We start from the raw sequence: 18,116 nt of genomic DNA, 5'->3' as shown, positions 1-18,116 counted from the left end.
CCTTCGCCTACTGAAACACTTCATTCTTATTAAGCAGACAAACTAGATCAAAAAAATAAATGAATGAAGTCAGATCGGCCTAAAGCCATCCACTGCAAAGCTGGAATGCCAACCCTGATCCCTCACTCTCTGCTCCACTGAAGTTCCCCGGTTCACCAGAGCCACTGTTTCAATACTCTGTGAGCTTTTTTCTTTTTTTTTCAGTATCCAATTAGCAAAGGTTTACAAAAAGACTCAGCAATGCATTGGCTGGCGCTGATGACACTGCAGGCTTTGTGGTTGGGTCTGTGTCATGCTATGCTACACTACCCAGCTTCGTGGGGACACTACGACGTGTGTAAATCCCAGGTCTACACAGAGGATGGTCTAACATGGCACTATATGGCCTGTCAGCCTGAAGCCACAGATATGACCAAATACCTGAGAGTGACCCTAGACCCTCCAAACATCACCTGTGGCGATCCTCCAGAGATGTACTGTGCGCTGGTAAGTCTGAGACTACTTCCCGTTCTCTTCTGAAATATTTTGTGTATTTGTACTAAGAAACAAAAAAAATCAGTGTTTCCACCATTCATTCGTATCAGCAAATATTTGTATTACGTACATCCTGAGATGTGAAAACGTTCATGCTTCACACAGTAAATATTTGTATTACGCACATCCTGAGATGTGAAAATGTTCATGCCTCACACAGCAAATATTTGTATTAAGTACATCCTGAGATATGAAAATCTTCATGCTTCACGCAGCAAATATTTGTATTACGCACATCCTGAGATGTGAAAATGTTCATGCCTCACAAATGGAGCACATTTAGTTGTTGCTCTGCTTCTTTGTTTTCTCACGGAGGGTGTGAGTACCCTCCACCCATCTCCACTTGTGCCCCCCTCCCCTCCAACAACAACAACAACAACAACAACAATAACAACAAAACCCTGTAAAGGAAGACATTTAGGGAGTCCTGTGTTCTTCACACTGATCCATTCCCTTCACATCCCTCCATGATGGAAAGCTGAGAAACTGGCACACGTTCTCATGGGTGTAGGGTGTGAAAATGGAAAAAGACTGCCTAACTAAGTGTGAGTGCACTTACTTTCACCCTCTCTTCGACGGCATTGTAATTCATTTTGACTGTCTTTTTTACAAACACTGTTTTGTTTTCCCTGAATGTGTGATAAGCTTACCGAAAGAGCAGTTGAAGATAATGAAACACTGAAGTTAGATATAATGGTTATCCTTCGTAGAATTCATAGTTGCTTTGTGTAACTAAAACAGAACCACCGTGTGACCAACAACAAACACCAAAGAACAAACGGTAAAGTAAACTGTTGTAGCATCATTTTATGCCATAAATAAATTTAAATCAATACTTTAATAGATATGAACATCTGGAAAAACACTGCTAAATACCAGAGATAATCAGCGTAGAGCTGACCACTTCATTCCATCTGTGTGTGCAGGTATTCTAAATTCCATTCTCTCACATTTCCAATAGCCTTTTAGATAAACAGCAAAATTCCAGGACAGACGAAAGTGGAATAAAAAGAATGATCAGATTGAGAGAGAGAGAGAGAGAGAGAGAGAGAGAGAGAGAGACTGATACTGGGCTATAATGTGCTAAAAATATAGAGTGACAGACTGCCTGATATGTGGAAAAACTGAATTATTTAATATATTTGCAGGTAATGTGTTTTATTCATAGAGTACATTATTCAAACTTGCATCCAAGAAATGGTGTCAACCTGTGATAAACTGCTATATCCAGAGCACGGAAAATGAGAGTTTTTACATTAGCATACAAGTTTATTCCACGAAGTAAAAAACTGAAAATGATTTTCTTTTCTTTTTTTTTCTTTTTTTTTTCAATTTGAGCTAACTGAGGCAGCATAGTTATATACCAAGCAACATTCATCATTATTGTAATGAGTCACTATATGTGATAAGTAAGTACATGAAAAAAATAAAAATGGCATCCACTGACTAACTTACAAAGAAATTTTGTTATAATTTGACACAGCAGTGAGGATACTGTGACTCATGGTAAGCTTGTATATACATTTTTTTCTTCCTTTTTTTTTATTCAAATACCTGACTGAAAAACAATTTTTGCTCTTTGTTTCATAATCTGATAGGATGAATTATATGTCCAGTTTATACAGTGATTTAAGTCCAGTCTAATCAAATGGGTGTTACTGATTAAAAAAACATGCATGAACACTGGAGGTGATAAGATGTGATTATGGAAAAAGAAACAGCAGATGGTTCATTTAAGATCCTATCAAAATTTTATGAGTATTTGCCTCATGTGATGGAGTAAGGTAAACAAATAAATAAAACACTCATATAGCCTTATGTCCACTATGTTTGGGGACTGTGAGTGGAATTAGTAAACACTGAAAAAATGTTGGCTAATGACTTAACATGATCTGACCATAAAGTCTGCACATGTTTACAGAATTTCAGGCCATTTGCACATTCGGCAGAATGATTGCAAGATAATGCATCTGATAGGACACTGCTTTGCGAACATGCAGATGTTTCTACATCTGATCATAGCCCAAAGGGCTACATAAATAAACAGTTTTGGAGCAATATATTTACATATAACATTACACAACCAGCTTACCCTTTGGCCATTATTTAACTGCAAGGATCTTGTAATATGCCACTAAACCGTCTCTGATATAATTAACTGAACTATGCTTATCGTTTGTATAATTTATCCGGAATATATTAAGTTTGTCTGTGGGGAAATTTCTCTCATTATCTGTTTTATTGAAGATGGCATTTCCTGAGGAATTTCTTAAGACCGTCAGAACATGCTCACATGTACATGCTTGACAGGAATTTTTTACTTTAATTTGAACTTTTTGACTTAATTTTATTTTAGAATTCTACATAACTCTAGGATGTTTTTTAAAGAGGTTCTTGGAGAAAGACACCTTCAAATGCTTCTCCAGTACACACAAATGACATCATATGAAATCAACAGATAGTAGCCTGTATGGTCTTAGGGTTTTTTTTTTTTTCCCCACCCTCTGTGGATTCACTTTGTTACATTATTATTGCTAAATGACTAATACAGCACATTTGGAAAAGAACCAGACAAACTAATTACTGGTCTATGAACTGTGCTTCAGTTCCCCTGTGTTCTCCGGGGAGGGACTGACTAATTTGCAAAAATACATCATATGAATATTTAGGATAAAAGAGAGGATCATTGCATGGACTGCAGCACTTGCAAAGTTGATGAGTTCTCCAGCGTAAGCCGCCGTTGCTCTTTTATGTGATTAATTATGTGTTACATTATTTGTGTCGCTTAAACCAATGACATAAAGTACAGTTCAGTCGTAACATATAGTATGCCTATAGATATTTTTAATCTTAAAGATTCTTTGCATTTTGTATCGTGGAGCATTCTGAACTGGAGAGTAATAAGGACCACAGTTGCACAATAAGCATGAGTGTTATGTTTCGGGATATCTCATCCCTCACACTCATTTATCACTTCCACAGAGGTGGGAGCCAACGCTCCACAAACACACAGGAGCAGAAGATGGAATGTGTAGGACAGCTTTTTTTTACAGCAGGGAGTTAACCCTGATATTATTTTTAGCTACAGAGTCAGGGGAGGTTGTCCAAAAACATGTAGATGAGTTTTTTCTCCTCTAGTTCGCTGTAACCTCTCTCAAACATATTGGTTGCAAAATCATCAAAACACAACGCTACTACGTAAGTCAGCCATATAAAATAATTCATTTTATGGCACCAGCAAAGCAAACAGCTGTAAAGAACCATTAGGTAAGATCATTTGTTTGCTTTTGGAATGCTATTATGATTTCAGATTCATATCCTACAATTAAGAAAATGATCTGAAGCCTGTACATTAATCTTATTAACTAAGACAAACTGTTCCTTTACAGGCATTCTAATAGTTTAGACATGGAGGTCATTAGTACAGGGATGTTCCAGAAGGGCTTTATTGAACAATTACAGATCTTAAAGTGGGTCGAAAGAAACACATTACAGACACTGTATTTTTGAAATCTCATGTAGCTAACTGTGTATTTCATGTTTTCATAGATACAATGCAGAGCTTCCAAATAGGGGTGGTAGATTTGATTCCATCAGATACCTAACACCAAAACTACTTCACAGTCATGGTGTGAAATGGACACCATACCTAACTACTACCTAATTAACCCCTTAGACCCCTGAAAACCTCAAAATAAAAAAAAAATCAGGAGGTTCCTGAAAATAACCGTTATGGTGGTATAATCCCTCAGTGTCTGTTGCTGGGTGTGTGAAAAAAGAAATAGACCTGTGCTCAAATATGAATTCAGAAAAAAAGGTCATTATTACAGTTTTTCCATTAATTTCAGACTGATTTGTGTCATGTAAAGTGTCTCTTCTGCATGACACTAATCAGAAGTACAAGGTGGGGTGGGTTTGGTGTGCAGATTACATGTCTGTATGTGATGTGATTTGTCTGCTTGTGTCACACTATTCTAAGAGATAACATTCACCACAGCTCATTTATTATAGTCCACAGTACCAGTCTAAGACTTCAGTGGTCGGCCGACACTGAGGCAGTGGCAGGACCCCACAAGGGTATTTGGCACAATGCTTAGACACACACACACACACACACACACACACACAGTCACACATACACACTGCTGAGAGTTCCTCTGAGCAGTCCTGTGGCTGTGAAAATGAGCAGAATGCTACAAGTCTGCAGCTGCAGAGGTAGGAAAAGAAATGGCCACAGAGCATCCTCAAGAAAATGATTAGGGGAAATCAAAGGAAACTGACAGTAACATGATAAAAAAAAAAAGAAGAATTGTCAAAAAATCTAAGGAGCACACAGAAAAATATTATTATGAGTCTGCAGAATATGTGACGTCATTATCCTCTCTTTGCTGCACTGTTTTTTAAATGCTGTGGAACCTTCTAGAATATCTTGAAATAACCTTAGGGTGTCCTCAGGAGACTTTAAGGAAGTTAATGGATGTCAGAAACGTTGTCATAACATAGTAGCTCTCATTAAACTCGTCCTTTCCTACAAATTAACGATTTACAAAAAATTACAGTCATTCAATTAATACTCAAGCTACTGTTCATCTTATTTTAAGAGTCAACAAATGGTAGGATCAAGGCTTCTTCAGGCTTGACAGTCTCATAGCTGATGAGCACTCTGAACACAATGGCCAATGATGTGTCTGTCTGTGGTGTGCTCTGAGTCACTAGATTACTGTAATTCTGTTGAACTCTGTCCTGCTCCCAACGAACGTATGAAAGCCAACACAGGCACTAGAACGCCAAGCATTACCCAAGCAGCTTAGGCGAAAAGGCCAGGATAAGCAGGCTCTCTAAGCTGTTATGAGATCAACAAAATATTGACACAAGATGCAGCCAAATTATCTTTTGTTGGTTATGATGAGGAGGTCTATTAATAGAGCTCATTGTTTAGTGATTCACCCAATCAGGACTGTATATGTGTACAGCTGACTACTGCCTGTTTAGACTTAAGGACATCTAAAATTTTGCAGGATATCATTATATCGTTTTAGAAATCCTTACAGACAGTTTGGGCTTGCTTTGATTTTCAAACATAATCTCTATGCTTTTTTTCCATTTAAATCAAGCTCCCTTTAGACTAACCCTAAAAGAGTTTGATACCTGGGTACAGAATGAAGACCTGTATCATCTGAGACTAGCCACCTGGCTCAGTCTCTTATTTGACTGCTCTCTTTTTCCAAAACTGATTTCAGTGTCTTACGTTTATGTGTGTATGCAATATCCCCTCAGTATTTCACAAACTTTGTTCTCCTTTTCCTATAATAGTGGTCTTGATAATTAACAGTGTTCAAAGGCGTTATTCTTTGAAGACTCTGGGAAGTTAATTTCCTAGTGAATGCAAATACACAGAAAAATGAATAATGCAAACATGCATGAAAGAGAGTGATGGGTTCAGCAGCAGGGTCCAGTCATTCAGTCAGGATGTGCTCAGAATGAAGGCATGTGTGTTTAAGGAAGATTCTTGTTTTGTTTTGCAAGCTCCTCAATATGTAGAACATACAGTCACACCTGGATTTTCTAAATAAGAAGTAATAAAGTCTAGTTAAATGACTCACGCGATAAAGGGGGAGTCCGCTTCAATGACTCCCATGATAACTCGGCCAGGCTCTCAAGTTAACTTTTGATTGAGCACTTAAAGATTAGCATTTAAAAAATACTGTCTCACATAGGCATATAATTAAAACACACCATATGTGTGTGCAGTGTGTGTGTGTGTGTATTAAATTTCTTGGAAGTACCTGTTCTTCATTGTGTTTTACTAACCCAGAATCCAACATAGAGCCAAGATTCACCCAATAAATTAATGAAAGTAAGGGCTTTTGGCAGTCATGTGCACGCTGCCTGCCAGTAGCTGCTCCAGACAGGCAGGATTCCTCTCTGTGTCTGGTGTGTTGGCCGGCAGTGTGAATTATTTCCCATCCTCCTTAGAGCATTTTGTGCTGTCTGGGAGGTATGACCTGATGAGGTCATGTCAGATGTAGCTCTGAGTAGGCCAAGGGAGATGAGAACAGGGCCCAGAAAAGAGCAGAGAGATTGTTTTGTCTCTCACAGCAATATGAAATACAGACCCAGGGCTAAACCCAAGAGGAAAAAAGTATGAGGTACTTCGATGGTGTGGGGGTCGTAAAATATAAAATCATGGCTGCCTGAAGTTATTGATGTTCATTCATATTTTGTTTGTTGAAATAATGTCAATACAGAACAATGGCTAAAGAGTCAATGAGTACTTAAGTACAGGCATTTGAAACATTTTTTTCTTTCTTCATTAGTATCCATTTAGTACTTTGGATGATGTTGACTCTTCTTGGATCATTAGTAAATCTATTCATTTTGACCTTTACACTGGCCTATGAGCTTCCTCTTTTAGCCACTTTTGAGAGGCAGTCCTACTAAAACCCCCCACTGAGAAATTTACTGGCCCATGTTAGATTGGTTCCCTCTGGGGATTTTGTGTCAGCGCTCTAATGTTGATGGTGTTTAATGGCACCTGAGGCGAGGAGCTCCAGGCGTTTGTGAGGCTGATGGTTGCTGGCGTTGCCAAGAGCGAGTTTGGAAGCTGAGTGAGTGGGCAGCTGTTTTCAGCCGCTTACAAACCCTACCAGTTCAGTCATCATGTTGGCAGACTCCATTCATCTGAGGAGAAGAGTGTTTCAAAATAGACTGAAATCTTGCAGCTCATGCCAACAATTTAGCAGAACATGTTTACTGAAAACAAAAAGCTGAGACTTTACTCTATGAAGACCTGTCACCCGTGTAAATACAAAGCACTATAATTTATTTTTTATTTAGTTCTTGCTACAGTTGTTATTTAGGCAGTATGCACCATGATTATGAGTTCTCTGAAGCAAGGGCTGTAGCTAAGAGTCTGTATTTGCTCAAAATGCTTAAAGAAGTTCTTATTGGCCGAAGCTTAGCTTAGTTGTTTACAAGAGGAATGTTTTTCTTCTGTCAGTTTGTTGAGGGCATTACTTGGTGAATGTTGGGAAACACAGCTGACACTGGAGAATGGTCTAATTCCTATTTTTAATCATTTTGAACCTGACATATTGACAGGCTTGTGCTTACTGTAAGTGCTCCTTGAATGAAATAGACAGTGATTTGATGTGAAAATGATGTTGAAAAGCGCTTGTAATTAAATGATTTGATTATTCCATTTAGTTTCAGTGATGAAAGCCCTCAAATTCATCAGAGTCAAAATACTTCAATCCATCTTTTACTTATGTCCAATTACAGAAGAGTTGATTACAGGGCCAGTTCATTCGTTGTCCTTGTAAATTTTATGTGGATAATCCTTGAACAAAGCAGTAATCAAGCACAGGCCTACTGTAACTTTTTCTTTTAAAAAGCTCTAAATGATCGGTCATCTGTCACCAGTTAAATTTTTATTGACGTATTTGCTTAAGGAGCTGTTTTACTGTGTTTATGGCTTATGATTCAATAATCTAGCTTGTTCTGTTTATCTTTCAGTCAAATGAAAAATCAACAGACATTAGTGCTAAACCACTTTTCTTCCCCTTTCAGTTATTTCCGTTAGCTCAAACTGTAAAATCGTAATGAAAATAACATTCTATGGTTTGGTTTTCAGACAAAAAGCATAATGCAGTCATTATTACAACACTCAAATATTTATAATGAGTTTACATGACATAGACACTCAGTATAATAGAGACTGTACTACTGCAATAGTAGTTAAAAGCTGTGAGGAAAAAACAGTGAAGCAAAGAGGCAGAGACAGAGAGTGAGAGAGAGAGAGAGAGAGAGGGGGATAGAGAGAGAGGGAGAGCGGGAGAGGGAGAAAGAGAGAGAGAGAGAAAAACAGAGAGAGAGAGAGAGAGAGACAGGACATGCTACATTGGTGGTGTGAGTTGTTGATTGAATCCTGACACCTCAGAGCTTCCGCCCTCTTCCACCCTTCTGGATAATGAAGCGGTGTTAAATTTACCCCAGCTGGACAGAACCACATGGGATAGATAATGAGGCCAGTTGTTAATTAACGTGGAGTTCTCTATGTCTGCGTCTGCTCTGTGAATCCCAATTAAGCCACGCCAATATAACATGTTGCACTTGATTTGCCTCGGAGTGCACTTCAAAGCTAAGGCTCATCGTACATTTCTCAAAGGGCCTGTTTCTCAAGGTCTTTATACCGAAGGGCATATTGCCTGTCATGTAACAAAGTGAAAACATTCATAAGAGGGGTGTGTGTGTGTGTGTGTGTGTGTGTGTTCGTGTGTGTGTGTTCGTGTGTGTGTGTGTGTGTGCATGAGGGAGAAGGGGATATGTATTCAAATGTGTACAGAGTGTGGTGATTTGCAATAGTTATGAATTTAATGATTGATATTTAATGGAAAAATCTGTCACAACCACAACCAAGTGCTTTCTCAGATTTTATAGACATGAATACATTCTTTTACAGAATACAATTTAGAAAATTAAAGAATGAAAATGATATTAAAAACAAGTTTTATTAAATTGTTTATTAGCTTGAAATTTTAATTTCTAATTATTACACAATCGTTAAATAATCTCATTATAAAACATCCTATTGTGACATATGTATCATTTAAAATTGAATCTGCTGTTTTCTGACAGGAGAAGCACCACTGGGGTTCATTGTGGATAAGACAGATTTAGGATTCAGCTCACAGACAACAACAACAAAAAAAAAATTTAGAAGTTTCACTCAGGCCCTGATGCACTGTGCTTTGGCACATCACACTAGTAAAAGATACAGAACACAGGTAATGTGAAGCTTTGTAAGTAAATTGTATGTTCAGAGCCTATGGTAGTTGGTCATAACAAATCTTGGTGTTCTTTAATAACCATAAAACTATTTTAGAGAACATTAATGACAGTGCTGAAGGTTATTAGATCAGCATTGTACATTAATTGTCAATCAACAGAGCATTCTGTATAACATACTGCTATTTATGCAAGACTTGTATTGTATATGAAATGTCAGTAGTCTTTACCACTTGTCAACCAGGGAATATGGTTTAAAATAAGCAAGCCCTCGGTCATCTCAAAGAAAGAAAGAAAGAGAGAAAGAAAGAAAGAAAGAGAGAAGCCGAATGTCTTGAGGGACCAAGTGGAGAAATACAATTGAACGTATAAAACTGTGTCATGCATAAGTAAGTCAGGTAATGAGATGATTTGGGGGTTTTCTTTTCCTTTCATGCTGAGTGTTTTCAGTGACCTGATAGCACGGATCCCTCAAACTGTCCATGTTGCTTAGCTTAGCGCCTTCTCTGCACACGATCACATTGTAGCGTCTCTTTACAGGCATTACGCGAGTTTCCCACGTGTACCATTAGTGAGTCTTTGGTTCCTAACCACAAATCACAGGCTTGTGTGTGAAGGGCCTTGGATAGTTTTTAAGTGCACGACACTGTCCTACCTCATTTCTTTCGAGGTCAAAGGGGTAAGCCCCTGCACTGCAGTAAAGCACCTCTGTGCCTACGTACCATTAAAGCACTATTGAGTTTCTGTCAAATCGCCGACACCCACAATATCTCAGTGTCCCTCTTCTCAGGCCCTCTCTGTTATCATGCCCCTCCGGTCCAAAAATGGCTCAACATCTCTGCAAAAATAGCTTCCTTATAAGATTCTCTTCTCCTCATAGCCCGAAGGGGCCAAATCTAGCTAAGACTTTAGTCGCTCTCTTACGTACCCTGCCTCAGACGTATGATCTATGGTGCTGTGTTTTTACAGAGCACTGACCATGGTACATGGTCCTGATCCTCTCTGATACAAGGTTTAACACCTTCCCTTCTGTAGATGAAGCTTAGGATGAGACTTTGACAAAGAGCAGAGAAAAGAGATTCCATTACATCTCAGAAAGACTGACTGATAAATGCTCCACCTTAAAGAGGCTCCCTAGAGAGATAAGAGAAGGAGAATGAGTTACTCTTTCCATGTAGGTAGAAGGAGAAGAAACACATTTTCTTGTTGTTATTTAGGCTCAGTGTGAAATGTTTAGAAGGTCTCGACTTGCTGTCAAAGTCCTGTTTTATTTTACAGACCCTCGGTCAGCAAATGTATGCGTAAAATACTGCCAACCTCATGCTATCAAAAGAGAAAAGAAAGGAAATTTGTTAATCAGAGATGATAGACACGTCTGCTTCACAAACGTGTTTCTGTTTTCAGGAATCTGTCCTATGAAAATACCGCTAGTGCTCATACACAGTATACACTAATATCTGAATTCGTGACAAGGTTTTGCTATGGAAGTTAGCTTTAGTGTAAAGAATATTGATGGTGATTCTGTGTGTAAGGTCTGTGGGTTTCGATTTGTGATTTGGTTTACACATGTGAAACATGTGTCAGCTAAACTGAGTTGTTGAATTGCTTGCACCCATACATCAGGTCCTCCTGACAGTGGCTAATAAATTTATGTCCTCTAACCACATCCACTGTCAGGTTCCACATCATCTCCTGGCTTAATCTGTCAGTCTCATATGCCTTATGTCACTCACCTTAACATATATTTAATTTACACACACCCATATGTGTATCAGCGTGTGTGTGTGTGTGTGTGTGTGTGTGTTTGTGTGTCTGTCTGTCAGTCTGTCTGTCTGTCTGCCTGTCTGTCTGTCTCTCTCTCTCTCTCTCTCTCTCTCTCTCTATCTGCCAGCCTGCTTTGACCTTACCGAGTTCCTTATTGAATTGGCAAATATTTTTTTTTACCTACCCTCTTGTAGATTCATATGTTTTCATTAATGCCAATTAAATTTCTTGACACAAAATACAGTGTTTCATTATGAGTCGCATGAAAAATGACAAAAAAAAAAATTAAAGGATGAAGGTAATATGTGTTGATATACTAATCAATACGTCACAGATAACCAAAATAAAAACGGGACATTATCTGTCATTAGTAAGACATCTACTGTTCATCATGTAACTCTTGGAGTCATATAGAGAAATTGTGTGAAACATCTTTAAATTACTCCATATACTAATTAGCACAAGCAACTGACAAGTAAATACAGTAATCAGCACAGACGACTGATTGTATGATGAACGCTATTTTACTCAAAAAGCTGTCTCTCTCTGTTTCTCCCTCTTTGACACAAAACAGTGGCTTAACACCAAGGGTTAGCGTCAGAAAACTTTACCTTTAAACTATGTGTCCTGCTAGTGTATAGTGCATAGTTGGTCCATATTCCGGATCTTCAGGACTGTTACAAAACACTCTCGGAGCTTTGGCTGACTTAGTGTTGGGATAGTTACTCAAAAAAAGTAATTAGTTATAAATTACCAATTTCTTTCAATTGTAATGGGATTACTTTACTCGTTATTCCTTATGAAAAGTAATTACACTACTCATTACTTTTGAGTTAGTCTCTAAAACTACAAATCCCCCAGTTTACCTCATGAAAATACTTTATTTTCAATGCAATAGCAAGCTAACTAACCAGTTGTCTGTCTTGTCCCAGTTCACAGGAACTACTGTCAAGTCTCTCCTTAGTTAGAGTGGGTAGTCATATTATAGATACACAATTAAGGTGAACAGGTGTGTGTTGCATCATAGCTGCTTCTATAATCATATTATAACATGGCTGGAACACTGTATTGACCAATTTGCACCCAGGACTCAAACTATCCGTGTTATGTTAAATTTAAATATTCAACACGAAAAACATTGTTTTGAAAAGGTGTGTTTAATGCAGGAAAGGACATTTTAATAATCCAGTAACTGTAATCTGATTACTGACATTTGAACTGTGATGCTTTACTTCATTATGGAGGAAAGTAATATAATTACAGTAACACGTTACTTTGTAACTCGTTACCCGAAACATTCTTACAAATATAATTCTAATGAACACCACACCATTCCATTCTACTGTATATCCATTTAGACTGCCGCAGTAATGTTCCAACGTCTCATTCTCTGTGTTTTTTACTGTCTGGTATTGTTTGTTGTTTTGAAGGGGACAGCAATTCACTTTTCACTGGTTATAGATATAAAAAATAATCCCCAGACAATACTGCCTGTGCCAAAGACTTTAATTTTGCCAATTTTCCCCTTCTCCCTCATTTTTAATTTCCCTCCAGTTTCCCTCTAAGAAATAATGTTGAATTTGTGAACCACAGAGCAGTCTTTCAAAACTTCTGAGGCTTAATTCTGAATCAAGGATCTGAATTTCCTTTCTGGGCAAATATCCTTACATTACATGAATGTCTTAATTCTTTTCAGGCCGGTATGAGTCCAAGATTCCATTTCACTGCTGTTTGTTACAAAGTTGTTTAACAGGTCAAATTTCTTTCCTAAAAAGACTGTCATTTCACCTTCCTGTCTGATTCTAGAACTTGCCCCATGACATGTTGCAGCAAAATTGCTGAAGTGAGGTTGCTATTCCCATAACTGGACAATCAGTTCTATGAGATATAGTTCTTATTTATTGCTGATATTGTCGATAGCGAACACAGTGTTGGCCATTCTGCTCATCAGGTTGCAGAGCTGTGAAGGTATTGATTATCATAAAGCAGCTCTTTGTTGCCAAATAACAGCTGCTGAAGAATCCAATATAAGGTCCAGTCCTTTCTGTTAGCATCAAATCACTGGGGCATTTCTTAATAGGGATGTTTAAGCTTGGCATTCCCTCCAACAGAAATCAATGCCGATATATGTCACAAGTGCAAGTGACAATGATTAGCACTTATTGACATAAACATGAAGGTGTGCTGGTAATTCAGTAACAACTCTGCCTCAGTTTTAAAATAAATGGAAAGTCTAATCATTTGTTTACTCCATAAAAAATATGTTCAGCTGCGCCATTTCGCAGTTGATTTTATGTCTCCATGTTTTTTTTTATCAGTAATTCTTAAGTTCCATTTTCCTGATTTAGGAACTTAAGAAGGTGAATGTCTTCATCTGAATGTTCAGTTCAAATAAAGAAACTCAAAGTCACTGACATATGAGATGTTGAGTTGTCTCTGAACCATGCTGCGCCACCCAGCTAAATTAATAAGAGGCTTGCAATAAATAGAGGTCGACAGTGTGATTTGTGGTGTAAAAGTCTTTAGAAGACCAAACAGTTGCCTTTCATTCTCACAGAGGTTCATTAGTGGTTAACACTCCCTACAAAACACACACACGCACACACACACACACACATACACACACACTCACACCATGGGGTTACCAAGTCTCTCCTCTCTTCTTATTAAATCAATTTAACCAATTTAAACTAGGCAACTATGTAACCAAGTTCAATCTTACAGGGATTTCTCAGAGATTGCTGTCTTGAATGTTCCTTGAGAGACCATTACACATGCCCTAAACTGTTGTCAAGCTAGATAACAGGTTTTAATCCTGTCACAATAGTAAGTTTATTACTAAGGGAACTAGTGCTATTTTGTTGGTTTTTAAGCTTTCTTAAAGTATAGTAATTTTCTAAAATTGAAATTTGGTGCAGAATAGAATAGAATAGAATAGAATAGAATAGAATAGAATAGAATAGAATAGAATAAAATGGATTGTAATAGTAACATATGGTAATGTGTTATGGAAAGATTTCTGGTTTAAGATTTACGACTGGTAAAAAACAAAATGTATCTATGACTTTAATTAATGGACATTAATTCAGAGCTCATTGCTGATTGTCATCTGTCTCCATGGCTCAGAGGTGAATTGAATGTCATGGAAAAAGCTCATCTGACACACAGTGCTATGGCAAGCTCAGTGGTGCAGGGCAGACACGGGTCCATGAAAAATGCATGTAGCCCTGCGTGTTTCTCCAGAACCACTCATCAGGATTCCGTTCCCACCCCAACTGGAGGACAAGCAAGAATATCAATTACATTTGCAATTTGGGTGGCAGCGACTGAGTTGCTAACAACTGAGCTTTAAATTTAAACTGGTGAGACAAGCTGATCAACATACAAGCAATAGGAACTTAATAGGAACTAAACCAAAGACCACAACAATTACAGGTAAATTGCCCCATTTAGGGAACTAATGGAAGTCAATGTCACTGTGGTGAAAGGAAGAAAGTCTGGTCATCAGTATCTTGTGAAATTTATTTGTTACAGATTAACTGTATTAAATATTAATGCCATTGCACTACACATGGTATTAAACATTAGGAAAGGAAAGTCTGTAAAATGAAAAAAAGTGACTTTAGAAGGTCCCGTTACTTCACTTCTTTTTTCCTCTCGCTTGGTTTTCCAGGAGAATCCATACATGTGCAACAATGAATGTGACGCCTCCACAGAGGAGCTTGCCCACCCCCCTGAGCTAATGTTTGATTCGGAAGGTCGAAACCCAACAACATTCTGGCAGTCAACATCCTGGAAGAAATACCCAAAACCTCTACAGGTCAACATCACCCTGTCCTGGAACAAAACCATTGAGTTAACAGATGATATTGTCCTGACCTTTGAATCTGGACGACCAGAACAAATGGTGCTGGAGAAGTCGTTGGACTATGGTCGCACATGGCAGCCATACCAGTTCTATGCTACAGACTGTCTCGATGCCTTTACTATGGAGCCAAAGGCGGTTCACGAGCTCACCCAACGCACCCTATTAGATATCATCTGTACAGAAGACTACTCCAGGGGCTATGTTTGGAAGTATGACAAGACCGTACGTTTTGAAATCAAAGATCGTTTTGCCTTGTTTGCTGGGCCACGTCTGCACAATATGGCTTCACTGTATGGTCAGCTGGACACCACCAAGAATCTGAGAGATTTCTTCACCATCACGGACCTCCGTATCAGACTGCTACGACCTGCAACAGGTGCAACCATGGTGGATGAGAACAACCTTTCCAGATATTTTTACGCCATCTCTGACATCAAAGTGCAGGGCAGGTAAGTTAAGTTTTGTTTGGCAGAAATTCAGCTAATTTATGAGGTCTGTGTTTTTCTAAATGAATTCAGCCTTCAGAGAATAAAACAGAAATAAGTCAGGCATTTTCTCAAAGGTCCCATTCAGCCTCAGAGAGAAAAAAAAGGCCCATTGACTTAAAATATCCAGAGCCAAATGACTGCACAATAGAAATGGAAACACAACAGCTGTTTCACAAATTGGACCAGAGTGGCTCGTAACAGTTGGTTTATGTGAGGATAACTTTGTTCATTATAACACGTCAGATCGGTCCTCAGTGAGTCTAAGCTAAAGATTCACATTAGAATGCAGAGGACTGCAGAAGTAGATTAGAGCAATTAGGGGACAGCTAATTGGAAGGAGACTAATCTACTAATTAAGAGCATTTACTGTTGATTAAATAATAACCACTGGGGACATGCTGAGCCAAAGAGACAATTCAGGCTCCTGGGAGACTATCAGTATGACTTTGCATATTTAATGAATCATTTATGTATTATGCATTATGTGTATCTAAACAGTAACAATATGAAAGATGTGTTAAAACATTTTCAAATTCTACAATTTTACAATTTGGTATTTGGCAGACGCTTTTAGCCAAAGCGACTTACAATAAGTGCATCAGTCAGATCCTATTACCTCATAAGCAGAGATCACAATAGGACTGTGCGTTAATTTACCCTTCGTATTGCGCCCCTGGAATACTTTGACAGTGAATGACAGACACAGATACAAGACAAGTTTTTTGGGGGTTTTTTATGTACAGAAAGGGAGGTTAGGCAGTGGGGGACAGGTGGGTTCTGAAATTCTAAAAAGCATATGACTAAATAGGTGGTAGAAGATAATGGATGGTTTTTTGATCTTCTAGCTTGAACGTGGATATGTCAGTCAGTATTATGTGATGGGAATAGTGGGTGCTGAATCACCCTGATTTAAAAGAACTAAAGGGATACTTATCCTTAGAACTCACAGTATAGTCTACCAATGTTCTCTTATATACAGCAAACAGCACTGAACATGTTCAGGCAACAGAAGACTATGCCTCTTGTGACCCAGCTTCAGCAGAAGCATTGAACTACAGTACGCATGCTGGCTCACATTAGTGGGCATAGTTGAAAGATGCCCTGGAGTAATCAAATGAATGGTTACACCTACAGAATGGTTATAATGCGCCTCCAAAATTAATACCTTAATACGCCTCCTTCACAACATGTAGGCTAATAGCTGGTGCTGTAGACTTTTGAGAATCCAGTGCCACAACTGTATCAACATAGACCAATATAATATATACAGCTTTGACTACATTACGGACACTTAAAGACTTGGAAGCCTTGAGTTTTGCTAAAATTTTTACATTTATCCTATCATCATCATCATCATCATCGTTATCATAATATTTGCAAAAGTGACGCAGATAGCTCAGAAATCTTGTGTAATATTATTGTAGTGTCATCAGCCAAAAGCCATCAACTATGAGATGTTGAGAGCAGCTGAAAAATAATAATCTTAGAAATTCTTATGGCATGTGACAGGGCCCTACCAAGGCAGAAAAGTCACAAAAGCTCAAAAATGATTTTTATTGTCTTCAGGTTAAAATTCACAGACAGACATAATAAAATACAGTCCTGTAACACAAATGCAAAATGTCATCACTTGCATTGAAATGCAATGGTGATCTGTGCCAGAAAACAACCCAGTTACAATAATAAAAGATGTGTTAAGATAATGGCCTAAACAAAGGATGTTCTCAGAAATACTTCCCACAAATATTGCAATAATGTTGTGGTAACTGCTACCACCACCAATAACAATGACAACCAATCGTAAACAAGAGGGGCCTTAGGTCATAAAACAATTCATATGGTGGCATTAATCAACTGACTGCAAATGATGAATTATGACTGCTTATGTAAAATGACAGCAAACAACAAATTAAACCTGTTGATGTAAAATGACTCTGTCTGCTCCACGCTTCCTCGGTTTTAGAATGCTAATCAGAGCTAAGAGGAGCTAAACAGCTGCCTTCAGAAACTAATGAAAGGATCTGGGGCTGCCGTTGTTTTTCTTTTGATCTAAAAGAGGACGATATGAACGGCTGGAAGCTGAGGTGACTCAGGGTTGCTATGGAGGATCCTCTCCATCTCCTCTTTGAGATGTAAGTTTATTTATTAGCCGCAGTAGTCATTATCTTAGGAAAAAATATATCAGCTATCATTTTTGAAGTATTAGCTTGTTGAGCCCATTAAGGAACTTCTGTAATAACTCGACAAGTTAAATTAACTGTTAAAACAGCACCGTGTATTCAGTGTATACTTAGAAGTCTATTTCTTTTAGTTATAACAAGTTATAATTAGTTACAAATAACTATATTATTTGAACTTTAAGTAAGTTAAAGCATTCTAAGTTACAAATTCTTTTATTTTGTTTGTTTGGTGGTTTTGTTTTTTTTTTAACGTTAACTAGATATCTTTCGGCAAAGGACAGAGTAGAAATCTTGGTTTCCACTTCACCTCATGCAGCCATAAGGCAGAGGTCTTATTTTACCATACATCAAGTGTTGCAGCAAATGAAGGGTCGGGTAAAATAAGCTACTTTCTCCAATTTTACACCCTGCCTCTGGGTTTTAAATTCAATTTTCCACCTAAAAACATGTTTGGAGAAAGAAAATAAAATCAATATGTAAGATATCTAACCAAGG

The 18,116-nt window shown here is 38.0% G+C and overlaps 1 protein-coding gene across 1 annotated transcript in view; it reads left to right on the top strand.

The window, feature by feature from the left end:
* Positions 1–240: 240 nt before the first annotated feature.
* ntng1b (netrin g1b) overlaps positions 241–18,116 on the top strand; it is a 34,799-nt gene continuing 16,923 nt past the window's right edge. The window contains exons 1-2 of the mRNA XM_030774717.1: positions 241–486; positions 14,759–15,402. Of these exons, the coding sequence (XP_030630577.1) occupies positions 241–486; positions 14,759–15,402 (890 nt within the window). The remainder of the gene's footprint in view (positions 487–14,758; positions 15,403–18,116) is intronic.

This window comes from Chanos chanos, chromosome 5 (assembly GCF_902362185.1).
Source record: "Chanos chanos chromosome 5, fChaCha1.1, whole genome shotgun sequence".
NCBI classification, from domain to species: Eukaryota; Metazoa; Chordata; class Actinopteri; order Gonorynchiformes; family Chanidae; genus Chanos; species Chanos chanos.
This window is presented reverse-complemented; position numbering and strand designations above follow the sequence as displayed.